This window comes from Lutjanus erythropterus, chromosome 10 (genome assembly GCF_056507025.1).
Source record: "Lutjanus erythropterus isolate fLutEry1 chromosome 10, fLutEry1.hap2, whole genome shotgun sequence".
Classification (NCBI taxonomy): Eukaryota; Metazoa; Chordata; class Actinopteri; order Lutjaniformes; family Lutjanidae; genus Lutjanus; species Lutjanus erythropterus.
In genome coordinates, this window is record NC_139326.1 from 31297514 (window position 1) to 31325502 (window position 27989).

Sequence of the window (27989 nt, forward strand, 5' to 3'; positions counted from 1 at the left end):
TCACTCTGAATTGACAAAATAAACTTGCTGCCACTAAACAAACCACTTCCTTGTAGGAATGGATTAGTCAAAATCCTGTTCTCCTGGGACGTATCACGTCTGTGTGGTAGGTTTACGTGTGCTCAGACCAGATGGGTCAGAAATATGTTTGGGTTCAGGGGTCACAGCTTGAGCTTTGTCCTCCTCTTGTCCTGCACTACACTAATAACATATTTTCCACTGCTCCTTTTTGCACGCTCGGAGAGGCCTGGACCTGCTCTCATATTTGAGTGTGTATGAAGAGTTTCAGTGGTATAATCTTATGTTCAAGCTGTCATAAATATAGCCTTTCCAATGCCATTGTCCCATTGTCGTGCAAAATTACAGTTTTACAGTACGAACTGCTGGATTATGTCCAACATTTTTACCTGTAAGTACCACTTGTGCCACGTGTACTTCAAACTAGTCAGACCATGTTGTACATAGCACTGTTTTTTCATCACGTGGAAATCATTATGCAATGTAGCTTGTGAACACCAAGAGCAACCAATGATTAATAGTCAGTTATAGCAGTTAAAATCAGTGGTGGAATTTTACTAAGTACATTTACTCAAGAACTGCACTTAATTACATTTTTCAGGTCTTTGACAACAAACTGCAAAAAGAGCTCAGTTTGTTCAGTTCAGGATCTCAAAATTTGCCCAGAGTAAACCCTCTTCACCCAAACAAATTAAATTAGGATCTGTTCAGTTATCAGTTTAATAAAGAGTAAAAAGAGTAAATCAACTCGCCAACAAAGTTAATTAGAGATCTCTGGACAGGGTCAGTTGTTTGGTTCATGCTCAAACAGAAAATCAAACAGCAAAAGTTTGTGAAAGAAGAAAATAAATGGAAAAAAAGGGAAAATGAAGACCTGGCGTTCACCAACTCACCTGCAATGAAGTGAGATTATTGATCGGCTGATTCTGGAGATATTTGGTCTTTTCCGAGGACTCACGTGGCGATTTTCCCATGCCGTCTTTCAGACACCATCACTTCCCTTTTACCTCTATTGCAAAGGAAGACACGTGGCCGACTACTTGAAAAATGGTCAGTGATTGGTTGTCAGGATGGACAGGTGACAGGCTTCATTCATTAAAATTAATTCATTTTCTGGATAAGAAAACTGGATAAGAAAATGTTTATAATTCATAGAAATTTCATTAACTGAAGATGAATAAAAAGTCAGTACATTTCCTCATAAAGAATTTAAATAAAGCAAACATTAGATATCACATATCTGAGTTTCTTTATATATTTTTTAATTATAGTAATATTTTATTCGCCTTTATTTCTTTATTTCATTTCTTTGTCATTCTGTTGTATTATTTTATTCTTTATTATTTGTTTTCACTTGTAAATCTTTTATTTTCATATTTTTGGGGCCAGTTAATAAAGAAGCATTAATAATAACTTTATTTACCAGAAAAATAAGCAAACATTAAAAGGCACATAACTAGTTCTAAACTAAAACACTGTTTTAAATTGTTTTTAATTCAAAATGACATGCACAGTTTTAGTTTTATTTTACAATATTCATATTTACTCTGTTCTGCTCCAGGATGTCCAACAGGCAGGTTTAACTTGTGCTCACTGCTGTTTATGTGGGAACATGGACTGTTTGTACTATCTAAACCATGGATGGACAAACTTTTTCCCTTCAAACTCAAACTTACTGTTGGGCCGTGAGCCAAAAGCACACACCTGATGTGTTATACAGATACAAAATGATCCCAACTTCTATTAACTTCCTGTGCAAAGAGTCGCTCTATCCATCTGCTCAGATTATGAAAAATAATTAATAATAAAGGATCCTATTTAAGGAGGGTTTTTTATATTCTTTTTTTGGGGGGGGGGGTTGCCTGTCTATTGAACAAGACAGGTGAAGGTAGACTGGAAAGGTGAGAGAGACAAAGGAAACAGCAGACAAAAAGTAAAAAAGTGCGGTGGGATACTTAAATACAAGAGTAATGTACTTAGTTACATTTCACCACTGAAAAAAGCATAATATCTAAGTACTTGGTTTGTTTAAGTGAACTCAACTCAAGTACACTGAGTTTTGCAGCGTTTTTTTTACCCCAAAGTACAAGTAACTTATTTAAAATGAGTGTTAATAACAAGTTGATAAAAACTGAGTCAGGTGAACACAGTATTTGTAATTAATATGCTATTAATAATGCATGAAACATCAGTGGTTAAAAAGTAACCGAGTAGTTTTTGAGAATACTTTGTTCTTTTACTTAAATATTTTAACACCATCTTTATTTGTGCTCAAGCAATATTTCAGTAATGTAACAGTACTTCTACTTGAAAACAGATTTTCAATAGCTTCCTACCACTGAAACCGTAGCAAATGCTTTCAGTGAAACTGTGATATTACTTGTTGGTTCAGTGAGAGACTACATGTGTTTTTAACTTCAGCATCTTGAAGACACTGCGACATCTCATTGCTGTCTCTCACCTCCTCCCGTCATGATAATGCTGAGCTCAGTGGAGGAGTCGTGTTGTTGCTTTCCTGGAGGCAGATAATGAGGTGGATGTGGGGGAGCCTCGCCGATGGCAATGACAGACTACAACTGTGTGGAAGTTAGTTACAAGTGATACACACATTTATCTGCGTTCACATTTATCGGACAGACAAACTCACAAACATTCCAGCGGCTGGTGTTTCGTCGCTCGGCCTTGAAAGACAGTTGAGGTCAATTAAAGGTGTCAGACAGACGTGATTAGAGAAGGAAACACCAGAGATATGTGGCAATGCAGGAAACAAAATACACACGCCTGAAAATTTGAATCATGAGAGTAGTCCAGCTTTATACTCTTAAAAAAGGACATAATGCTTGTTTAAATTTCCATCAGAAAAAATAGACATAAATATAAAACTAGTAAGATTTATCTTAAAATCACAAGGAAAAACAATAAATTGTTAATATGGATATAAACCTTTAAATAATATTTGATTACAGATAATAACTGTCATTTAAAATGCATTTGTATGTAATTTAATATATCAGAAAAAATATGGTTTAAATAATATAGTAATTTCCTGTACAAAACCAAGAAATAAATCTATTTTGTAATTATTGACATAATCCTTACAGTTGTGTTGTTAATTTACATTGTATGTAATTTAAAAACAAACAAATGTATATCTACTGTGTGATACTGTTATTGTCTGTAAAATTTGGGATTTTTTTACAGTGTTGGAAAGAGAAAGAGAAAGAGAAAGAAAAGAAGCTTCAAACATACCCTTTGCCTGTGTATGTGTGTGTGTGTGTGAGAGAGAGAGAGAGAGAGAGGCGGGGGAAGAGAGGTCGACACATTCTCTGTAAATCTGGGTGTCTTCTCATCAGGCTTCCAGGTGAGGTCACTGCTCAGCTATGCGCCTTCACAACAACCCTGAGATATCTTCCCCCTAAGCCTCGGTGTGTGCAAGTGTGTGTGTAGATGCAACTTTAAATCACACTCTTACCTCGGTAAACACAAACACAGAGGCCTGAAAAACACGCTCTTCCAAATTGCTACCTCTTTCTCTCTCCGCTTTGTCTCCTTTTTACTCATTCAGACTGAATAAACATAAGCTTTTGACTTCCTCGTCCTCGTCGTTTCAATGCTGCCTCGCTCCAGTGAAATATGACAAGCATAAACAAATGGCAGGGTTATGCGGAAATAAAAAGCCACCACAAATCTCTGTTGAAAAAAGAAGCTGTTTTTCCGTCTGCTTTCCCATACAAAACAGACCTTAAATTAGACCCATGGTGTCAGGATGATAAAGTATTCATAAACTTTGCTTTGAGAGGCCCTGATTTAGGGGGTGTACGCATGTGTGTGTGGAGGGGCAGACAGTTTTGTTTATGGAGCAGGCCATGGGGAGGTCTGGACCAACAACATGATGATGAGACACACTCGGAGGAGGGTGACATACACAAGAATGTGCCGTCACTCCTCAATCAGTGGACCTCCTTTGGTATAACTAGTGGGTCCTTTATAAAAACCTTTGTGGCATGTGTGTGCATGTGTGTTGTTTTATCCTTGAAAGCGCTGAAGCTCTGAAAATACATTCTTGTTTGATCAAGTCATGCACCCTCCCTGAGTTTTAAAGGGGCACCTCACTCCACAATCAAAAATACATATTTTCCCTCTTACCTGTGGTGCTATTGTATCTATCTAGATTTCTTTTGGTGCGACTTGTCAAGTTTTGGCTGTAGAGATGTCTGCCTTCTCTCCAGCAGAATAGAACTAGATGGTGCTTAGCTTGTGGTGCTCAAAGCACCCAAAAATACATTTGAAATACTCAAGAGCAATGTCTCTCTGCAGAAATCATGACCCAGTTAGTCAAGATAATTCACAGATCTTGTTGTGAACAGCTTAATGTAGGAGCTATTCTTTTTACACAGAACTACCTGCATGAACCCTGTCACCACACGGAAGGAAATGTGCATCATGAATGAGAGGCTCCTCCTCCCTTACCTGTAATGCTGTTTATCCATCTATCTATCCATGCTATTTTGGTGTGAGTCGCAGAGTTTTGGAGATATTCGCCAAAGAGGTGTCTGCCTTCTCTCAAATAAGATGCAACCAGATTGGTCAACTGAAATTCTACCTTCTTTTCCAACATCTCCCCAGCCTGTGGGAATAGCCACATTAGCACAAACATGCTAAAGCCAAATTCAACAGGATAGCCAACAAAATAAACACTAAAACAACATAAAACATGGCAAAACTATGCAGCTTCCAAGGTTGAAGCTGTTTCACGGACAGCCAGTAATGTTATAGATCCATCACTGAGTTTGAACAGTTACTAGCCTTCCTCGATAAAACAAGTCCGGTGGAGTAAAATTCACACACACACTGCCAACAAACATAAACTTGTTTTTCCTCTGAGGCTGGAGGCTAATGTCAAGATTTGTGCTGATACTTTGACGCGGTGTCAATTAGTTCAGAGCCGAGGAAATGATCAGTGAATAGCTGATCACTGTGTATGTCCTGCCCCCCAAAAAACAGTCGATTAAGAACGCTTCTCTCTTAGGAAAGTAGCGCCAGCAGCTGTCTAAATGACTAATGATAATTTGGTTGGACAAGCGCATACTGACCAGCCAACCCACCAGCCAACCAGATGGTGTCAGCCTTACATGGTCTTACAAGAAGGAGCCATGATGTGCAATTCCTGCTGCATGGTAATACGATTGGCAGATGTAGCTGTTCATAACAAGTTCCGTGGATTATCTTGAGTAACCCGGTCATCATTTCTGTAAAGAGACATTGCTGTTGAGTTTTTAGGATCTATTTTTTTGGCACTTTGAGCATCGCAAGCTAAAGATGATACATAGCACTACAAGTAAGAGGTAAAATATGTGTTTTTGATTTGGGGGAGAACTGTCCCTTTAAAACTTCTAGCCACTCCTCCATCATATTCTTCAAGCATCAGCAACTTTTAATCTTGAAAATCAGTTTAGCTTCTATTATATCATGATCATATGGTGCATGAAGCAACACACTCACATTGTGCTATTCTCAACTGTGAGCCAGTGTTTCGCCTTTTGCTCTTGTATTCAAACCTTCGTATCTGCTCCTGAGGGAACCCTGGAAAATCAGAGCCAGATGTGGTGATGTCAGCACGTGTCTGTGACTCTCAAGTTGTGTTCTGTGAGGCTGCGGTGTGAGAAACAGGGGCAAGGTTGGTGGGAAATTTGAACACAGTGCACGGATCAGGCAGCTGACGCAGCAGAAAGGTCTGTAATCAGTGTTCAAGCCGACCCTCGTGACCGTGGATGACGCTGAGGTCACAAAACTTACGCTAGTAAATTCCTCCATTTACTAGAGAACGAAAGGAAAATTGACGTATGTCACTGGTTGTTAAGAGTTTGTTGGATGGCAGCTGCCCTTGTGTGCTCTCCTAGAGTCTGACTGTAGCACACACACACACATACACATACACACACACACTCATACAAGATGGCATATGGACACAAATATTCCACCACCCACAACCACCACCTTCCTTCGTCACTCTTCTAAAGTTACCCATCATCAGCCACATCACTAAACATCACCATGGCAACGCTCGGCCCTCTCCCCCCATATTTCTGTGGCTTTCTGTGATCCCTCACCATACTTACTCTATTAAAAGTCTCAGCTCACAGCATGTTGATCTGGATGATGCATGTGCTCAGGGAGCCACTCGGCTTCCTCCGTCTCTCTTTCATCTAAAGAAAATGCTAAAAGAACATATGTACAGCTATAAAGATCAACTGCTTTGTGATTTTTATGACAGCATTTAATATTAAAACTGATCCAATAGATCATTAATGAAGAGAAAGACAGTATTTGATTTCAGTTTCTCTGGAATTCCTATCAAAACCTAAAAAGTTAAACAGAAAAGGTTGAATGTTTAAACTTAGGTCACACTTTATACAGAATTCCAATACAATAGCTCCGCAATAAACGATGGCTATAATTTTCAATTCTTGTTGGTTCTACTAACTTCAACTCAAAATCAGAATCAGAAATAATTACACATTACAAGTGATTCCATTCAAGAATCCAAAAACTCAACATCAGTCAGCCAGCTCACCCTCCTCTGTCCACCGATTTTCGTTGGTGCCCCACTTACAGTTTCATAGATACTAAACATGTAGACAATAACTTGAAACAAAACTTTGCATGAAAAAGGGGGAAACTTCAGTCCTCTAAATGCAGCACTCCAACAAACAACACTCCACTCAGCTGCTTCCCATCATCTCACTTACTTACTTTGGCAGACCCCTTTCAAACTAACACAGTGTGCTCAGGTAAGCCCACCCCCTAGCCTGACAGCCAATGGGGAGACAGTGTGCAATGATACTTGACATAGAGCCTTGGCATTTCAACATACATATTACCCAACCATTATCATTTCATATCTGTATATGTACCAAAGAAATTTTTAAAAATCATTTAATTAAATAGTTTTTATTTTTTACTTATATATAGCATATCATTTATTCTATACATTGCAACTGCAACTCATAAAGCCTGGGTTGCCTATATTTATGTTGCTGTGGCTGCGTATCTGTGTAAAGTGTTTGTACTACATGTTAAAGAGTTCTTTAAACAGCTCAGTCTTTTCCATCAAAGGATATTTCTCTGTATTTCATAGCCGATGGTTGCACAGTTCTTTTTTACCACTAGGTGGCACAGCTGCATCAAACTTGCAGAGTGTGTGACGTTTGCATGTATTGAATGAAACAAAGGGTTGAGCAAGACAAAAGAAAAGTCAGAAAGAATGGAATCAACTGTGTTTTTGTTTCCCTTTTCATTCTTTGAGACTTATATATCTATCACACACACATTTGCATTTCAAAGGCAGTAAAATGAGTGCAGTGTGGGTTATATTTCATTTGTTGTCAACTCCAAACCCACCACCAAAGCTCATTCATAACAATTCTGTCAGATTATTTGATACTGGTGAGCATTATGAGGTAAAAACTGGTAGAAACTGGTTATTCTAATAAGGTGGCTGAAAAGAATAAAACAATAGGCAGCTTAAATTTAAAATCATCTTACTTTAATTTTCAAATTGTCTGATTTTTCTTTTTAGATTTTTTTTTTGCAGTGTTGTATTTAGCACTTCCTATAGTTAACTTCCAATGTCTTCAATTATAGTGCTACAGTAATTCTTCAATAGTTCTCTGATATCAAAAAATCTCTAACTTACAGAGAAAAACACACATGTGAGACAAGTTCAAAAGATTAACAGTTTTAATAAAATCCATGTCAAACATCAAAATACTGAAATGGCAAAAAAAGAAAAAAAAAAATCTACTTTTGTTTTTTTTTTAAATTTTGTACAAATCACAGTGGTTCAAAAAATATTACAAATTTTTTTTAGTTTCAAAACATTTTTTGCAACAGCAGCAAAACATTCTGATTGTTGTATATTTTCTTGAAAGCCCTTAATAGTTTTGTGAGTGTGGTGTGCTCTTTTCTTTTGCCTTTTTATTGTAATACACACAACAACATGAGCAGTTCAATGTTAATAAAACTCCTCGATGAGTCAATGGAAACAAAGGTGCATAACAATACTATATAGTATATACGATCCACTTAAAAGTTACATTATAGACCAGGGGTTAATCACACCATGTCTGTCTATATGAACACTCTCCCTGTCCTGGGTCTCTCTGTGCATACACTCCTATGTATACACCAGCTTAGTTTAATACATACAGTGTGGTGAGCAGTTATAAGGTGAGAGATTAATTCCAGCCGGGACTCAAATTTACAACACTGTACTGGACTTTGGATAACAACTATCTTCTTTAAAGCATAAGATACTGTTTATATAGTTGTCACAGCTAATATCTGCCTTTAATCCAACCAGTAGTTCACAGATGCTGTTCCCCAACTCAGAATACACTGACTTTATGCATGATTGCAACATACAATCAGTAAATCACAGCTAAATAGTGGAAGCAATAAGGTGTACTGCTGAATTTGAGAGAAAGAGATCATGAAAAAGTGTAATTTTGAGCAAGAAAACTGGTAAATATAAAGACTTAGCATACTTCAATGTCAAAAAAGTTGTACAATATTAGGCTACATAATAGAAAGTGCAGGCACCTGAAAGAGTGCGAAAATATTTTAAAACTGCTGGTTTGCTGGGTTTCTTGGTCATTTCATCATTATCTGTTGCTTTAGCATAGTTGATATTACCTACTAAACTTGTAAAGCTCCATATCTGTGTAATTATCATTGGAAGTTGTATCACTATGACCCCAGTAACTATGCTAAGATACTGCACATTAAAGAAAGCTGCCTACTTTTTTCTCTCTGTGCTCACATGTGTGTTTCTTGGCTTAATTGACTTTATTTTAAAGCCCAGCCTGCACTGAGCCAAAAGAGTGAGATTTCACTGAAGGCACAGGAGAGGAGACACCAGAACTACCAAAAAAAAAAAAAAATAATAATAAAAAAAAAACAAGGTGTTCTCTCAGTCACTAGGCCTCATGTTTCAAAAGGATGGTCAGGCCTGCTAAGAAGGAAGGAAGGAAAGCTCCACTCAAAACACATGTGACAGTAAAAAAGGATGTGATAAAATAGAACAAGACAATCCAAATCAATGTAACTTTGGCCTGTAGGGGCAGTGTGGAGAAATACTGAGGGCTGAATAAAGCTTACAAGCTACTCTCTCTCCTACTCTGTATACCAGGGTTTCTCAACCTTTTCTGGCCCGTAACTTTCTATTTCTATTTGCCACAATTGTAAATTTTTTACCCCAATATGTAAAAAAATATTCAAGTTGTAATAAACTGGAAGTATCTAACAATCCAATTAACTGTTACAGCAATTATGTCATTTGTTTCAAACCTGACAGTATTCCATAGGGGTGTCACAATTTCAACATTAAATTGAAAACTGATCGAAATGAGCTTTCAGATTAATTCAAATCAATGTCAGAATGGCTGATTCTCTTATTTTTGTTCTTTCCATCCTAGCCTACTTGCAGGGGCATGCATCCTAAGAAAAAAAACAACACTTCAAAGACAACACACCATATCTTACCAGCTGTTGTTGTCCTATATAGACTAAACATTCAAAGAAGATTTTTTTTATAATTTTTTTTTTAAATATTGCATATTATTCCTTTAAAGAGGAAAGTCTAATTGATCATGGTTTTGGATAATTGTGACACCCCTAGTATTTAATAAATTAATTTCTTTCTTTCTTTTTTTTCAGTTTTGGTAATTTCCCACCACCCCATATGCATACCAAGTGATCCCGACAGGGTCCCAATCCCAAGGATATAAACTTTGCTGTATATACAGAAGCCTATGTCAAACTCATGTCAAACATGCATTATGCTTTACCCAGTTCATCCAACATTACATGCAGGCTAAACCCAAACATTGCACTTGGCTTTCTACTATTTAGGACATTCTTAAAATACGGGCATTACAATACTTGATTACAGTTAAAAGACCAGTGTGTAGGACTTAGTGACATCTAATTGAATGCGACTCATCTCGCCCTCTCCTTCCAAACACAACTCTGTGGAAGAGGACCCGTGCTCTCATGCAAACTGTTTAATTCTAAGATATCAAAAACACAATTCTTGTTTTCAGGTGATTATACACTAGTGAAAACGTACTATATTACATTCTAATCATATTCGGCCAATAAAGCCCCCTAAATCTTACACACTGGACCTTTAAAATTGAGCTTTTTACAATTTTGAGTTTTAAGCCCTCAACCTAATATCTTAAAAATCATAATAATAAGTTGATTGTATTAACTACAGTAACAGCGTAAAAGGGAAAGCTGTAACACTGCACAGCAGCAACAGATCCTCTGCAGAATGTCCCAGCATATTATTCAAAGTTGTATATATTATTTTTTGATGCTACCTTAAGCTGTGCTGAGCTAATTTAGTAAAAACTGAGTTGTGCATAAAGCCACATAGCAAGAAGAGAGCTACTGTGGGGTTCAGTGCCTACTAGACCTTAAAATAAGAGGCTGGATAAGCTGTGTTGTTTCAGCTCCCCCTCACTGAGCAAGTTGTGGGAAAATTTGAAAGACTTGAGTGGAAATATTGTGCTACAATCATTATGTTTAAAAACAATCTTACATAAGGAACAATTCATGCTAAGCACAGGAAGGTAAAGTCATAGATAAAAAAAAGAAGAAGAAAGTGCATTCCAACAACAAAGTGTCATTATAATGACAAAGTTAGGCCACCATGCAAATTTACCACATTCCAAAAGTGGTTGCACCTCTCAGCACACAGGCCAGCCAGTGCTCATTAAAAAGCTTTGCTTTGTCAACGTCGGTGGTTTTGAAGTTACACTACAGGAATCAACCTGTTACTCTGTTTTATTTCTACCTCTCTAATCTCCAACCACGATGTGAGTCTTTCTACATCCAAATAATTACCAATCTACAAAACATACAAATCAAAGGCCATATGATTAGACCAACCTACTCTACTACTCTATAATTAATAAATTCAAGGCCTTTTATCTGCATAAAAACAAGCAGTAGGCCTAAAGATTCTCCACAGGCATGGCTCGAGTGGCTCAAAAATCACCTCAAAAAGAATAATGGCTGAGAGTGCATAAAGCAACACCATAATCTACTTTACATTTATGACCTTATCATGGCCATAGAGAGGCAAAGCCCCTCCCCTTTTGGTGTAATCGTTGGGACCTGACTTCTGAAAAAATATGAGTGGTAGTCTATGGCATGTGTGTGTGTGTCTGTGTGTGTGTGTGTGTGTGTGTGTGTGTGTGTGTGTGTGTGTGTGTGTGTGTGTGTGTGTGTTGTGGGTCTGGATGAGCAAAAGAAAAAAAAAGATAGCGCTCATGGCTGTGCTTGGAGGCATTGGAGCAGGGGGATTAAAGTTTAGCTTGTGGTTGAGACAGGAGGTTATACTTCATAGTTTTATGACAAACCATGACTTTCCTGACTTGTAAAATTATATTTTATATTATATTTATATTTTAAATTAACAAAAATCATCTGTGAAATTCAAGTGGGATCAAAAGATTATTTGTCTCTTGCCAGTGACTACTGAACACATTTTTTCTGAAGTAAGGTCCCATGGTAGTCCACTGGAAGGGGAGGGATTTCGGCTCTCAGTTGTCTACTGTGTCCATCATATTCACTGCTGCAAAACCTATCTGTACAATTGAACTGACATGTTGCTTAAAATTCCAAACTAGTTTTTAGTTTTGTCCAACTATAAGGCACATGGACCGAGTGAAGAGGCTTAATGGGTCATACCAACCACTAGTAAGACAAATCTAATAGCCATCTCTTCTATGGGGAACTAAAAAGAGGTCATGGAAGTCCATCAAAAACTGTCCCCCTGACCGTCTCCTCTTTAGGACTCATTTCTGAATCCCTAAAGCCTTGCACTGGGATGAGATTAAATATCTGTGGAGAAAATCCAAAATATGTAGGTTGCATGTAATGCTGAGTGAGACTTGTTCACTTCTTCTCCACTTCCCATTCTTTTTCAGAGAGGATTCAGCTCAATTCTCACTTGGGTCTCGTGAGATCACGTCTGACTTCTATTTCGGTGGCTGACAATGACTTTAACACCCCTCCCGTGGACAACAGCAGAACGCATCACATGTTTCGCACAATCTGTCTCCTACAGTTGCCTGGGCGAAGCTGAGGGGCGCAAACCCACAAATAGAACGATGTGCTAATAGAAACTCATCACCACAAAGTCTCGTTTTCACATTCGGGCCTAAAGCCCAAAGAAATTAGCACCCTTAACGAGAAAATCCGATTTGCGCTCTTATGCAGTTTGAGACAACACTCAAGACTGCAAATTCAATCCAAAGTTCTTGGTTAACGAGGAAGCAAATACAATACAAAAGCAGCAAAAGACAATACTACTGACCTATTATGACCTCTTACAGACTGTTAGCGAATGGAGAAGAGGAATTAAGGTTTAAAAAAAACGCTCATGTGTCAAATTTGAATACTATCATCACATTTCTGCACGTTCATCACAGGTAAACACTAAACAACTAGACAGACGCTTCAACTGTTAACATAAAATCACATGTGTGTGTCTGTGTGTGTTCATGTGGACACTGTCTTATTGTGTCTTGAGCACCATTTTCAATTCCAGCAAAAGGAATGGAAGGCAATGTCCAGCAGTGACACTTTTCTCCTGACACCACAGACTGAAAAAACACCACAAGGAGGGATTAAATTATTATATATATACATATGCAACCTTCTTCTGCTAAAAGCCATTTTTCTCCTCGCTCTTTTCTCCTCCATCCCCTTTTGCCACTAAAGGAAACAGGGAACCAGGAGGGAAGCAAAACATCAAAAGAATCACAGCTTTGGTATTCAGAATTAGGTGAAAAATCAGCTTTTAAATGCATTAATAACACTGTGAATGTGCTTTAGCTTTCTTCTAACACTTTGCAAGGATTTAAGCCATACTGTTGAGCTTAATAATCAAAAACTCGAGTGAAGAAACCACAGGCATAAAAACTCCTGTGTCAGTTACTGTGAAGGTTAGTGCTGGGGCCCTGAGCAGTGCTGCCCCTAGTGGTGTAGGGGTGTAAAGGCAGGCTGGCTGAGGTGCTTCAACGCAACCTAGTGGTCATGGACGTTACATTTGTTTAACACTGTAGCCATCACTCCTCCATGGCAGAGGTATCAAGTAAGGCTAGCCCTCTTTAACCCCATTCATCATTGCTATAGAGTGGTCACTTTGAATGTCTCTGAAGTGCAGTTTGGTGAGTCCACCTCATTTTGCTTTTCTTTTTTTTTGCACGTGTGGTGCGCAGGAGGAGAGGGTGGGAGTGCAGGGGTGGATAATGGACATCAGTCATTACATCAGTAATAAACTGAAGGCTGATAGCTATGATCAAGCCTCCTGACTCGAGCGTCCTAACGTCACTGTAAAGACAAGTTGAGAAAACTCATAATTTAAATGCCTTCAGTAGATTTTTGAGCTTTGAATTAAACTCAAACTCTTAAGTTTTGAGAATAAACTAAACACAGTTTTGCCAACCTGTAATCTATTGTTGAGATCATTTTCTTTTCTTCTTGAGATAAACTTGAATCTTTGAGCTCATCTGAAGTGAAAGTGAATACAGGTTAATATTTTTCAAGCAGCCAAATAATGACTGTGAACAATTTTTTTAAAATACACATAATTTTAAGTTTATACAACTCATAAATTCAAGTTTATCCAAAGGAAGTAAATTAACTCAACTAAAGATTGAGTTTGATTCAAAAGGTGGTTGCCTTGAAATACTTTTTTGCCAAACTACAATCTTTTCTTGCTATAATTTACTTTTCTTCTTTGGATAAACTTAACTCTTTGTCATCATTTGGATGTTTTAAAATTAAATGGACGCAACTAAAAATATTAAATTATTTGCCATTGATTTCTTCCACTTGAATGAATTTACTCAACATTTTTTGAAATTCAATTTTTGGGGGTTTCTATAACTCAAAGTTCATCTAAAGAACAAAAGTAAATTACCTCAACAAAATATTATTAGTTCATAAAACCTTTTCGAAACACAAGAGATAAGGTTGGGCTCAAAACTAAAAAAATTAAAAATCTACTTAAGTAGGCTGGCTTGAAATTTTGAGTTTTCTCAGTTTTTTAATTTTTACAGTGTTGGCAAAGGTTTTCCGGTTGCTCTTACACTCAGACCTGGGAACAATGTTCCCATCGTGGTTCAGATGGAGATCAAGGTGCTCAGCACTTCTTGGGAGTAGTGTGCGCCATTTACCCTGATAAGAGTGTCCTAGAAGGCGCAAAAAAAAAATATATAAAAAGGTGAAATTATATCAAAATAATAATAGTTACATTGTAGGTGTCAGTTCCTGGGAATCCAGTGCTGGTTTTAGAGGGGTGGATCTTTTGCACGGGGCTGTGTGTGCAAGCTAACAGTCTGCGTAGAAGTGAAGGCAGAGGTAAGCTCCACAAGAGGAGCCACGGTGGTCAATGTGTAATAGTCATTAAGGTCAATGTGAAGGATGGAGACTGAGAGAGATAGAGAGCCCTTGCTCCCAGTCCAATCACTCAAAGGCCGGGACGCTGTGAGTGCTGGTGGAGGGACAGAGCTCTTGTGGAAGGGACAAGGGGCTGCACTGCAACGCCGCAGGCCCTTACAGATCAGGGCGTCTGGGAAGCACTCAACTCGGAAGCATTACTCAATCATAAGAACCGCAAACATACACCCACACATCCACGCACATACCCTTCAGTTAACTCTTCACACAAGCATTCCAAAATGCACTCATGAAGTCACCCACATTTATAAAGAGGCACATACATTCCCCCAAACATGCTGACATTCAGGCGTAGTTGCACTGAGAGTCATTTCTCCACTGATAGAGGGTCCAAAGGCGACCTCCTCCATACGCGTTACGGGGGGGGGGGTTAATTATCCTGGGGTGGGACGACCCAGGTGAGGATGAAGAAGTCAGTGGAGGCGACCCTTTAGGAGATGTGTGGAGAGGAGGACGGGTGTCTCCAGAAACACCAGCCCCGTTTGGTGTGCTGCTTGCGCAGGATCTCCTCCTCACGCTCGCGCTCCTTCTGTGAGCGCAGGTAGCGGTCTTCCTCCTTCAGGAACCACACAGGAGGCCAACGCTGCTTCTCAAAGTGCCTCTGGTTCTCTACAGAGAGGAAGACAAAGACATCAATCAGAATCATTTGATTTACAATGAAACCAACAAAATATGAGAGTTCATTGTAGCAGCTTTACAAAATAGGATTGCATACAAATTAAGAATACTGCACAGATTAAGAATAAGTAATTAATAATAATACATATGTACAAATTGACAATGCTAAGTATGTAGCATAGTATGCTGTATGTGCAAGGTCAACTTAAGAAATTATAATAAATATGCTGAAATATGTAAAGATTACACACTTTGCATGTATTGTGATGACCTGGCTGGATGGTTAGAGTCAGTTGTGGTGGGTGCTACCATCTATATACTCTACTGAAGGGCTGATGTTCTACCCAGAACCTCTTCTCTGTAAAACTAAAGGTTCCATTACAAACCCTTTTCACCCAAATAACCCTTTGAAATAAAGAGTTCTTCAAGTTACTGAAACATAGAAGAACTCTTTTGTCAAGGGTTATTTGTACCATTACATAACAGGGTTCTCAGTGGAATCCCCAGGGTGGGTTCTAGATAAAACCCTTTTATATTATGGTACAAAGAACATTGTGCCATTGTGCCATTCATTGATGGAGTTATAAAAAGAATTTGTTGGTAGAACCCTAGTTGTCCAGCATCCTTAGAAGATGGAACGGTTCAGGATAGAACCCCAAGAGAGGGTTCTGAGTGGAATGATTACACCATAGAAGAGTTCTCTGTAGAACCTGTTATAGGGGGGGTATAACCCTTTACATTGGCTTCTACATAAAACCCTCTGAGCAGGTTCCAAGTGTAACCTTTATAAAAAGTTCTTCTATGGAGACAAGGCGAAGAACCCTTTATGATTCCAGTTAGCACCTTTATTTCCAACAACTTTTGTAAAATGCATTGACACCTTCATGTAAGATGAAGATGGATGTTGCCTTTAATGCAACACACCGTTTTTCTCTGCTAATTTTTTTTTACATAAACAGCCCATGAGGGGGAAATGTGTTTCTCCTACTATTATTTTTATTTTTAGATACCCTGCACCAGTACAAAAATTCTGTCTTCCCACTCCAACCAAATGTTTGCTATGAACAAGTCACAGCTTGCTACAATTGTTCAAACTATCACTGCAAAGCAGAATTTGTAGGAGTTTTACTGAGGGGAAAGCTACATGTATGAAAGATGTTACATCATCAAGGCCAAGAGAGGCAAAGAAGCGTCTGTACCTGGAGACATGGCCTTCATGTCTTTGGGAAACTTGCGACAGATGCTGTTATAATTAGTGCAGATGTGATGGAGACACCAAGCTGATAGTTGCTTGGCATTGTGGAACTGCAGAAGGAGAAACTGATTGTTATCAAAATATCATTTTAAAAATACAACTTATTATTAACTTATTATTAAATAAATTATGAATTAATTGTTAGTTAAGGGACAGACCTGTGCAAGCTCAAGGTAAGCCAACACCTGTCCATCAATGTCGCCCCCTTTCACTGCCAACTGGAGAAGTTCATCCACAGCGTGCTGTTCTGAAGATTCACAAAATGTACAAAATCATGTCAATATTTACTGTTTACATGCACCAGTGAAGCTGCATCTTTATCTCCCAGTCATACATTCTTAGTCTATCTGGAAGTCTGTATTAAACACACCTCACTGCGACAATCTGATACTGAGTCACTGATGAAACGTAGTTCGTTCAACATTTCTAACACTGCAGAGAGAGTCATTACCTGTGAGGGCGACCAGTCGTGGCAAACAGAGACGGTTGGCCAGAACAATCAGTTCCATGGGCTCCAGACCAGGACAGGGTGTCAGCAGACCGCAGTACAAGAACTCCAAGACGCCGTGCATACAGGCTGTACTGGTGTTAGGAATGGGTACCTGGAAAATGACCAGATCAAGAGGAAACAAAAACACATGAGAAATGAAGGAAGTCAATATAGAGAACGGATGGTCCTCAATGTAAGGCTGAATTTTTGAAAAAAAAAAATTATGAAAGTACAGACAGAACATTGGCCTCAAAGATGCACATCTGTCCACCTTAAACAACATAGACATTGAGTCCATCCAACAGTATAAGTAGTGGAGCATCTGGCTAGATCACGATCTGTCTTTTAGGTCCCACATTTCAAATTTAGCTGGCAAAGTCAAGCATAGATTTTTTTCCAATCAAAATAAGTCCTGCCTTACTATTCTCAGTAAAGCAGATTGTGCAGGCTGCAGTATTGCTGGTTTTGGAGTGTTGCTATCTGACACAGGTAAGGAGTTCCAAATTCACCACTGTGACCTGTGTCATACTGTTGGATGGTCCTCTCCGGTTCAACGGAGGAAGCAACACAGTATTGTTTATTTATAGAGCACTAATTGGTAAATTCCCTCTGTATTTGACCTGTCTTTTGTCAGTCAACATCTCAAGACATACAATTCGATCTCAAGACTCCGTCACTCTAAAAACTCCATAGGTATGGGACTGAATGTGGAGGGCTGCCTTCAGTATTGCTGCAGCCATTACAAGGAATAATTTTCAAACTAAAGGTACAGTAGTGCAACTGTTTCAAGTGTTCACATAGTGTGTATGGTCTGATGTGTATATATATCTGTAAATATACAAATGTATACATAAATGTGTAGAGCTGTGTTTATAAGTATATATTCTATTCCATTTTGCATTGCTGCAGGGCCCCCTGGAAAAGAGACCTCTGTCTCAGTGGGTCCTCCATGCTAAAATAAAAGACACAAACATACAAAAAAGATGATGGCAAATTCATGTATGCTATATGAAGTGTAATGGCTAGAATGGATAGACAGTAATATGAGTGAAAGCAGTGCAGTGGGTTTGTGGAGGTAAAGGGCAGAGGATGTGCCACTCTGGTCACATTCTCTTTGATCTAGACTCAGATGAAAGCGCTGTCTGTGGGCAACTGATGTGAGCAATGTGGCTAAAGCTAAAGAACCCAAAGCACATGCAGATAGCTCTGCTACAGTATGCTGAGAACAGTGAGAAGCAAGAACAGCTTTAATGTGCATTAAATATATCAGATTCAGACCCTTATTCAAGTGAATATCAGTGTAAACCAAAGGAACAGACAAAACATTAGATTATGCAAATTATTCTCCTATAAAAATAGAATAATCAATTAATACAGACCAACAAGTTTAGGTGATCATTAGACAGATATGCTCAGTTAATCTAGTTTAATATTAGGGTAATGTTTTATGGTTGACAAAAGTCAAACCAAAAGTCCACTATAAAAAACAATCACCTATATTGACCTCTAGATGGCGCCATATGATCAATTAGACCTCAGCTACACCAAAGCCACTGATGATGCTGCTTTTCAGGCTCAAATAAACACATAGAAATAAGCAAGACCTTAATTACTGTTAGTCAGACCAACAGCAAGTCAGCAGCAGGTAAAGCAGTCTAAGCCCAGGAAGGACGGATGAAAGGAAGGAAGACGATGATAAGAGCGATGACCTGGACCCTGCAGGAGAGTACCCACTGAGACGCTCTTCAACCTCCACTCTCATAGCCAATTAGGAAATGTCAGCGAGGCATGACCTCTAGTTATAGCTAAAATGTCACAACACCAAGACTCTGGAGCTCAAAGCCCCAGCTGGGGCCTGGAAGCATTAATGAGTGGACACACTCACGGTGATGGGACATTTATGGATAAGACCAGATGCACTGACAGGTGTTCATTTGCCCCTCAATCTGCTGTCCTGGAGGTTAATTAAACGTTTAGTGCCAGGTTTGTTTTATTTGCAAACTCATAAAGCTGAGGTCTAATGGTAAGGAGGAAAAGAAAAATAGCTGCAATGACTTGAGGGTGTAAATGAGATATCAGTCCCTGAATGGCTTAAAAAACTGCATCTCAAGGGAAAAGACAATTTAAGGACATGAGACAAACACATTATAAGTTGGGTCCCAACTATTAATGAATGATAGGCAGACAAATTCATCTGGAAGATTTGGGGTGCCTTCAGTCCAAGAATGGGCTAATGAGATGTCAAGATGTCAAAATAATTGTATTGTACATTCTTAGAAATAAAGATTCCTACAGGGTTCCCACTGAAGGGCTTAGGTTCTACCCAGAACCATTTGCTTCTGAAAAACCATTTTTAAAGAAAGCGTTCAAAGGTTCTTTATAAGACTAAGGGTTTCATTAAGAACCCTTTTTGGAAGAAAGCGTTCTTCGTGGATGGTTGAAATTCTTGAACAACTCTTTCGTCAAGGCTGACGATGATACAAAAGGGGTCTGTTAAGGAAAACCAGTTGGGAACCACTGACCGATACTATGTTTACTAGGATACAAAATGCATGTTTTCCATGTAAGGAAAATGAGATTTGTAATATTGGGTTGTCTTGCTTCTGAACGGAAAATTGCTTTGACTTAGAAGATAAGAACTCGGACCTGTTTTAGCTTGAGCTGTTGGAAGCGTTCATGGACTTAAATGGGATGGAAAAAGCTGCTGCCACATTAAGGCACCTTGATCGGGGATTGTGGGATACGATAAGGTTATATTTAAACTTCTTACGGGATTATGTGTAATTGTGTATAATATGATGAGCTACAAGAAGTAGATTTTCAAGGATCTTTTGCTATTTAAGAACACAGCTACATTAGGTATTTATTATAAGTGCATCCCCATTTTTTCATATTTGTTTGTTTGCTTTTATGCACATATGTTGTTCTACGTTTTTTGTATTAGCAACTATAAGTGACGGTCCATGTAAACATGTTTATTGTATGAAGTTTCTATGATGTTGCTAATACCAAAAAGAATACTAGTTTTTGAATGATAGAACAATTGTTCATGCATGCCATGGTATTTTCACACTTATCCTATTATGTTACTGTATGGTGCTGTGCCTCACAGTCAACTGTCAAACCTCATACATCATTATGCAAACAAGCACTAAACAAATGAAATGGCACCACTATTACTATATACCACTACATTACCACTATACTGATTCTCAGTTTTGACAGCTTTATCAAGTTCTCATTTTTATCAGATTGTTTTTTAAATTTGTTCTCCATATTGCACCAACTGTGCTTTGTTCATACGCCACGAGGGACTCTGAGAGAACAGCGACTAGAGAATTAGCAAATGGCAACTGTAGGGCGGCACAGCGCAAAACCACTTTTGCTCAGTCATCCTTCTCAGTAAAAGGAATATGTTTTAGAAGTGCCCTATCACAACAAAGCAAAACCTGTGATCACTGATCATTGATTTCAGATTATGCACTTCACTATTATGTTCTCAATTGTACTAATGAATTCTTGTTATTTTCTGTCATGAGTGGCAGTAGAAAAACCTAACCACAGAGGTTGCAAATCAGCCTCAGCTAGAAACCATTCATGCAACACATCTGTATCTTGTTACTGTAACTTGCTACAATGTCTCTGCCACGGTCCCTTGCAAATAAATTAACTAATAAACAAATTAATTAATTAATAATAATGCTAATAATAAACAATGACAGATATATCTTAATATTGTTCTGCACAAAACGAGAATAGTCATGTTATCACACAACAGCATGCGCACTGAGCTGTGTGATCCTAAAAATACTGAGAGGGAAGTGTGGCATGAGCATGAAAATAGCATTGGCTAATCACACACTACTTTCACAGCTATTGTTACAGGTTCTGCATTGAAGTCTCATATAATGGACTTATATATAAAATGCTCTTCCAAAACACAAGACAACAACAGTTGTAATACGATAGTACAGTGATAAAGTCTGTTCAAGGTCAAAGTTAATTCATCTGTCATTTTACAACACAAGGTTGCACAATAAAATTGTAAGTTGTATCCCCTTCATTCAACATATAATCAATAAAAAACAATAAGTAAATAAATAAAACAATATATACATATACACCTTTACACGAACACACCTAGAAGACATGTACAGTAGCCTATGTGCAATGTTAATGTTAAGTTCAGCATTATTTATTTATGGTGGCAGGTTTAAAATGACCTAAAGGCTCATGTTGTTGTGTCCTGAAATGATCCAAACCCATTAAGTTCAATTTAATCTTGTGGAACTGAATAATTTTGTTTAATTTAAATAGGTATATTAGTATTATTCCTCAATATCCCTAATCTGACTTCAGAGTTAGATGCATCATCAACTGCTACTTTTTAACTCTGTAAGGTGGCTTAAACATATAACCTTTAAATAAGTTTAGACTACCAGTATAGGATACTAAGTGTATAGTGTACACTATATTTAGAATATTTTCACCGCCTTATGTGACACCCTTTTCCAATAGGCAACCGCCATCATATAAGCCACAAGCAATCAGACTCCTTTAGCAAAATAAGTAATTATACCTCCCAGAACAGAGGAGTTGTAGGTCTTTTGCTGATTTGACAACAGTGTGACTTCAGTCTTTCCAAATTAACCCTTTAAAACACCAAACTCGCCGCAATAACACTAACTGTTCCCGGCAGCGGTAGACTTCTGTGTCCTAAGAGTCTGGTGTCTGCACTTAAACTTTCAAGTGGGCCTTTTTTTAGGTATCTGAAATACGTTTTGCTGCTGACCCTGTCCACAGCAGTACATTGCTTAGCTTCCTACACTGGTACTCAGGAACTCCATCTACTGTAGGTGATACACTGACTATGGATAAGCACCTCATACAACCCCACTACAAAAACTGTAACTATCCTTTTTGCCTTTTAACACATTCTTAAGTATTGATTCTTTAAATTGAATATAACTAGACCATCTGCTGTGTCAAGGTTGTGTAATTATGTTATTGTGTGTTGCTCTTAAAGCTCCACTTCCATTCCAAAGACCAGTTAAGTGTTTTAGCAAGCATTTCTGCTAGAAGTGAATATGATATATTGTCAGCCAACGGCATTGCAATTTGAAAATGCAGTGTGTACATTAGTAACACTTAGCAGGCTACACCTCTCCCTGACCAAGGAGGATTAAAGCCAGCAGACAATCCAATAACTGCAGCTTCCTATTAACATATAAAATCAAATTCACTAATTAGTACTGTAGAACATTTAGGTAAAAAATGCAGATACGTTCATATGCAAACGTAAATTCACTGTTGCTCATAAATGCTGACGGCTTCATTGTGTAGTCAGTCTTTGAGTCTCTGTCTCCGAAACACCTGCCCTCTATGCTGTGCCAGCTTCATGCCATAAACAATGTCACAATAGTCACTAACACGAGCTGTTTAGAGTAACCATAGACACCGGTAGCCCACCAGCAGAAAACGCTGTGGCCCCTCACTGATGCTGATGTCCTGTTTTTCACCACCGTCCACAATAGCTGCAGTAGCTTTTTTCACACCCACTCACATGATGTGTTCTGGAATAACATCCAGGCTATCCACGTGGAAATACAAAAAACTAAATGGTTTTCTTCCTCAAGTCAACATTAGTTTTCTTTTACGATGTCTTCTATAACTTTGAGATTTACACTTAAACTTCATATACAGTTTTTGTAAATTTATGTTCCTATTTCCTGTCTCTCTGTTTATTTGATTACTTCCAGTCCTTCTGAAGGCCTGAATCTACGTAACCTAACCCCACAGACCTTGAAAGTAACCATACCCCGGGCGATCTGGTTCTGGAACACAGTCCAGGGAGCATCAACTTAAAGACAGTCGGAGGCTTGAACTTCCTCTGTGGTTAGGTCAGGTCCGGTGCAGGGGCCCTGCCCCCGGCGGAGCACCAGGCAGCCAGAAGCTGAACCTCAGGTGAGAGCACACCCAAAGTAACCGGACCCGCCACTTGGGGAATGCTGACCTCAAAAGGGTGACTCTTCTGGACTTACTTTACTGAGACAGGTTAGTGAAACATCCTAGTTCTACTATCACAGGCTTTGTATTTGCAGAGCTTCAACCATATTCACACATGGTTTGCAACCCTGGCATCCTGAGCTATAAAGCTTCACTTACTAGATGCCCACAGGTTGTTCAATTTCATGAATATGTCTCCAATTAAAAGAGTATGAAAAAGTGCTATCAGTGAAATAGTTTTATCAAACATTGTCAATCACCGAACACACAGTTATACATGCAAAATAATATTAGGCCGATGGGTCCAGTAGTAGGTCAGATTAGCTGCAGACAAGCTTCAGAACGTTTGGCCATTGCATGATCTCACCCTTATCAAGTGACCCATTTACCTTTACCTCATTTATTGATTCTTTTATCAGCTGCTACTGCTGTTGTTTACAAAAGCGCTGAGTACAAGTGTGTGATTAGATTTCCCCTAAAGGCTGAGGCCTTATTTAACTGGACATTGAAACTTAATCTCTCCTCAAACCTCAAGTCTAACTACATCTTCAGCCTCTTCCGGGTATTTCTGAACTCACCTCCTCAATGTAGCTTTCCATGAATGAGCCACGGAACATGGCGGCCATCCAGTTGCAGCTGGAGATGAGCAGGGGCTTGTGGGCCGGGAGGCAGCCATCATCCAGACGGAACACCACATCTAAAACCGGGGTGGGAAAAGAGCATTCATCTCGTGGAGTGCCACAGAAGCCCAAGCTACAGAGGGGGAAAGACAGACAAGGCAGACGTCCAGACATACATACACACAGGCAGACAGAAGGCCAGACAGACACACACAGAGACATAGACACAGGTAGACAGACAGAGAGATAAATTGACAGAAAGACAGAACAGCTTTTGACATAGAATAAGGGAAGGAGAGCACACGCAGGGTAGTAGGTCATGGGGTAAATCCTGAGTGGACTCTGGACCTGAGATTTGGTAGAGAAAGTGTTGATAGGGAACACAGCAACTGTGTGTAATAAAGCTATAAAGGGCTAAATCTGAGAGCAAAGGATTTCAGCTACCCATAATTCTTTGTGCAACTCCAGTTCCAAAATAGTTGGGATGTTGTGAAAAGCATATAAAAACAGAAATAAAAACAGAATGCAATTTGCAAAGATTTATAAAAAATAAAAAGTCAACCTTTTTTCAGTTGAATACAGTACAAAGACTTTTGATTTCATTCATACTTCATTGTTTAAAGGTCAAAAAGTTTTTATAAATCAGTGCATTTTGTTTTTACTTACATTTTACACAGTGTACCCAACTAGTTTGTGATTAGACCTTCAAATCCACCCACTCCACTAGAGGTTGTATTAGGTTGCACAATAAAAAGGATAAGGCAGATCTGTTTACACAATTGATCTGACAGTTTCATTTATCAATAAATTCTCTCATAAGCATTTAACAAAGGATTCTTATTGAAGTCAACAAAGAAAGTATAGAAAGAAGTGAATGTGAGACAGACTTTGTTGGGAGACAGCAGATATCTGGCACTGGCTGCAAATGCTGTGACAACATGCATACAGAACAGCTTAGGGGACAGACAACACAACACAAACACAAGACACAGGAAGCACACAAGAGCAAACACAAGACAACCAAGCAGACTGAAACTGAAGCCATCAAATGGCTCGATGGCTTTAACAGGTCTTCAGAAATAAAACACACAAAAATGCATATTTTATAGCAAATATTCAATGAAAAGTGTATGATCAAATGTACACATGGTGTACATTTTCAGAGACTGAAAGAGAATGCTGGAAATTAGCTTTTTTTGTACTTTCTCACACATTCTCAAAATCAACTTTCCATATTAGTCACACTATCTCTCTCTTCCTCTCTCTCTCTCTCTCTCTCTCTCTCTCTCTCTCTCTCTCTCTCTCTCTCTCTCTCTCACACACACACACACACACACACACGCACACATGCTCACACTTACAAACACCTACTGATGCATAAATGGAAAACATTTACAATGACACCAATGCTAGAAAGTTCTGAACAGCACTGAATGGTTGGCACAGTGGTTTACCAGCAAAGGTCCCTTTATTGAGACACTCTTTGATGCGGTTGGCTCTGCGCACATGGAAGGCCTTGGTGATCTCCTGGTTCATGAAGCTCTCTCTGTTGAGGACATTTGCCACCATCATCCGCAGGTCAAACACCTCAAGAAGCTCTGCGATGGTAGCCACCTGCATCAGATCCCCTCTGCCCTCATCCAGACTGCCTGTGTACAGGTACTGAAGCACCGCCTGAAACCAGAGAGGAACCACACCTCAAATATGCAGCTCTGGGAAACCAAAAAGCTCTTTCTCCTGACACATTTGTCAAAAAACTTTTCTAGCTTGCAGATTTATTTCCACAGTATGTGTAACACTGAATATATGCAGTAGTGTTTCTCTCAGGAGTTCCCGCTCGGCCCAAAGACTTTCCATTTATTTTCTCGGCTCTAGGAAAACTTTAGAAATATAAAAACTCCTCCTGAGTCATAATTGATTGGTAATTGATTATAATGGTGACTTGAGGGATACATGCTTTTTGGGCTGCAGGGGAATTTTTCACTGCAATATCACGAGTGGCCACTGGGAAAAACAGGAAACATGGCTGAGTGGCAATATCATACCTAAATTAATATACATCTATTTCTAATCTACATCAATCATTAGCTAACTAGTTTCTACTATTATTATCTGATAGCTCATGTTAGCAAAAAGCTGGCTAGTTAGCTGCACTGCATTCAGATGCTAGCTAAACTGTTAGCTAACAAGTTTCTTAGCATTTTGCAAAGTTAACTAAAATGTGACTGTAGTCCTATATGTTGCTTTGAAGGTCCCCCTGCAACATCTAACCATCCTCAAAATTTGTTTCTCTTTTCAACATCGCTTAGCAAATAACATATGTAGGCAGAGGAAACAGGAAAGGAGTAAGTTGACAAGGGTTCATCTGAGTACCAAGCTTGCGCAACTGTTATTGGAGCACAGAGCACAAAGAGATGGGACTTTTAAGGGAAAATTGTGTTATTTTCCTCTATAACATATGAATGTCTTGATTCTTTTAGGCCAGTTACCTTAAATGGTTCTTCCTGTATAAGTGCATCCATGGCTACAACAGTCATGAGTCGTGGTCGTCCAGTCATAGGATCATCAACATGCTCCAGGCACACACTCAGGAAGCCCCTTCCCCATCCTGAAAGTGCTCGACCAGTCCCCAGTGCACCCAGGGAGTACAGAGCTCGAGAGGGGAGTGCATTATCACTCTGGGAAGTCCTCAAAGAGCCCTGCTGGAGCAGCTGGGGTCGATTCAGGCCCCGCACTCCTCCATCAACCCCATCCTTATCAATGTCCAGGCTTTTAGTGCGCCCAGCTTGCTCCTTGGCTCCTCTCCTGCTCTGCTCATCTTCCTCCCCGCTCTCCAAGTTTTTCTTGCTCTCCTGTTCCTCCCCCCGTGGCCCCAGACTTGATCCACCAAGATCGAGGGTGAAGAGGTCATAGAACTTGGAGCAGGAAGTAGCAAGATAGACTTTGTGTGCAAAGACACGAGTGGCACCACCTTGCAGAAGGAAAAGGACATCTGCACACAGTGGCTGGCAGAAAAGGGAATCAGGGCCCTCGCCATCTGTGGGAGGGGGGTCTGGAATGCCCACTATGGGTCGAGGTGGGCGAGGAGGCAGGAAGGGCGCCTGAAGAAGGGGCCTTTGGACTTTTTTCAGGTGGGACTTCCAGAACTGTAAGTGTCGACGGGAGATGAGGGCGGCTCGGATGGCATTGTCAAAAACATCTTTGACTCCAAATTGGGCAACAATGCTGGTCTCATAGTAGGGAATCCCAAGCTCCTTTGCCACCTCGTGGCCTCTCTCTGGTGGAAGGATATCTGTAGGTTTGATGGGTCTGTGTGACAGGAAGAGATAAAGACTTAAGTAAGTACAAGTAAACAGGAAGTAGGAAGTTGAATATCTCAATAATATAAGAAATTTACATTAGCCAGTAATATCTGTACCTCACTACTCATTTTAACAGAATTTACCTACATTTTATTCTCATGAAGGAACAATTGGGATTGCAGTAAATAAATTAAATGTAAAGCAGCCAAAATACTCAGGTTTTTCTTCACAATATCAGTGATAGATAGAGCAACTGTCAATGTCTTATTTACAGTAGCCATGTTTCCATCCAAATGTCTTGCAAATTTGGACCATTTTTGTATAAACTGGCAAAAGTTTCCATACTCTACCATTATGTGATTATTAGGAGCTAGTTCATTGAGATAAGCAGTAAGCTAATTATCTAAATATGTCTACTAATGCCTGACATAGAAGGTGGCTCACTTGGCTAACGGTCTTCGTGCACGGTTAACTGCATCCAGGTCAGCATAGCGCAGATCCAGCTGGCAGCCGACGAGAATGATGGGCGTCCGGGGACAAAAGTGCTTGATCTCTGGGAACCACATGGTGCGTACGTGGCGCAGGGAATTGGGATTAGCCAGAGAGAAGCAAAGCACCACAACGTCAGACCTGCACAGGAGGGATTGAAAAAGTCTTATTTCATGTACTTACAACATTACAACGGAGATCAAAGATAAGATAGGGGAAAGAAGACACAAGAGAGCTGATTTGTTGTGTCATGAGCAGGAGACGTCAGCAGAGAGGAGACATGCAGCCTTTGATGGAGTGAAGGGGACGGAAAGGAGCGAAAGAAAAAAGGGGTCAGCGCTGAGTCACCGAACATCTTGTCACTTTATGTTAAAACATGTGTGATATGTATATGGAAGAAGCTTGTTCAACAGCTGCAAGGCATTGTGGGAGCATGGACAGTGCTATCGAGAAAGCTGGGGTCACAAGACGTGTGTGTTCGTCTGTGTGTGTGAGTCTGGGCCTCTGGGCTGGTGATCTGTGTTGCCCATCTCTCTCTCCCTCTTACGTAAATCTCCCTAAGCCCTCCAAGGCTACATGGACCACAAAGAGAAGGCTAAGAATAGATCAGGACACACACACACACACACACACACACACACACACACACACAC

The 27989-nt window shown here is 39.4% G+C and overlaps 1 protein-coding gene across 5 annotated transcripts in view; it reads right to left on the bottom strand.

Annotated features, from left to right (window-relative positions):
- Window positions 1–13771: 13771 nt before the first annotated feature.
- Window positions 13772–27989, bottom strand: part of rhobtb4 (Rho related BTB domain containing 4) — a 64789-nt gene continuing 50571 nt past the window's right edge. For all 5 annotated transcript variants that reach the window (XM_084729038.1, XM_084729035.1, XM_084729037.1 and 2 more), the window contains 8 exons: window positions 27292–27477; window positions 26035–26854; window positions 25000–25219; window positions 23504–23622; window positions 16881–17031; window positions 16588–16676; window positions 16374–16479; window positions 13772–15165 (listed from right to left, as the gene is read on the bottom strand). In XM_084729038.1, the coding sequence (XP_084585164.1) occupies window positions 14987–15165; window positions 16374–16479; window positions 16588–16676; window positions 16881–17031; window positions 23504–23622; window positions 25000–25219; window positions 26035–26854; window positions 27292–27477 (1870 nt within the window). In that variant the 3' untranslated portion in view covers window positions 13772–14986. The remainder of the gene's footprint in view (window positions 15166–16373; window positions 16480–16587; window positions 16677–16880; window positions 17032–23503; window positions 23623–24999; window positions 25220–26034; window positions 26855–27291; window positions 27478–27989) is intronic.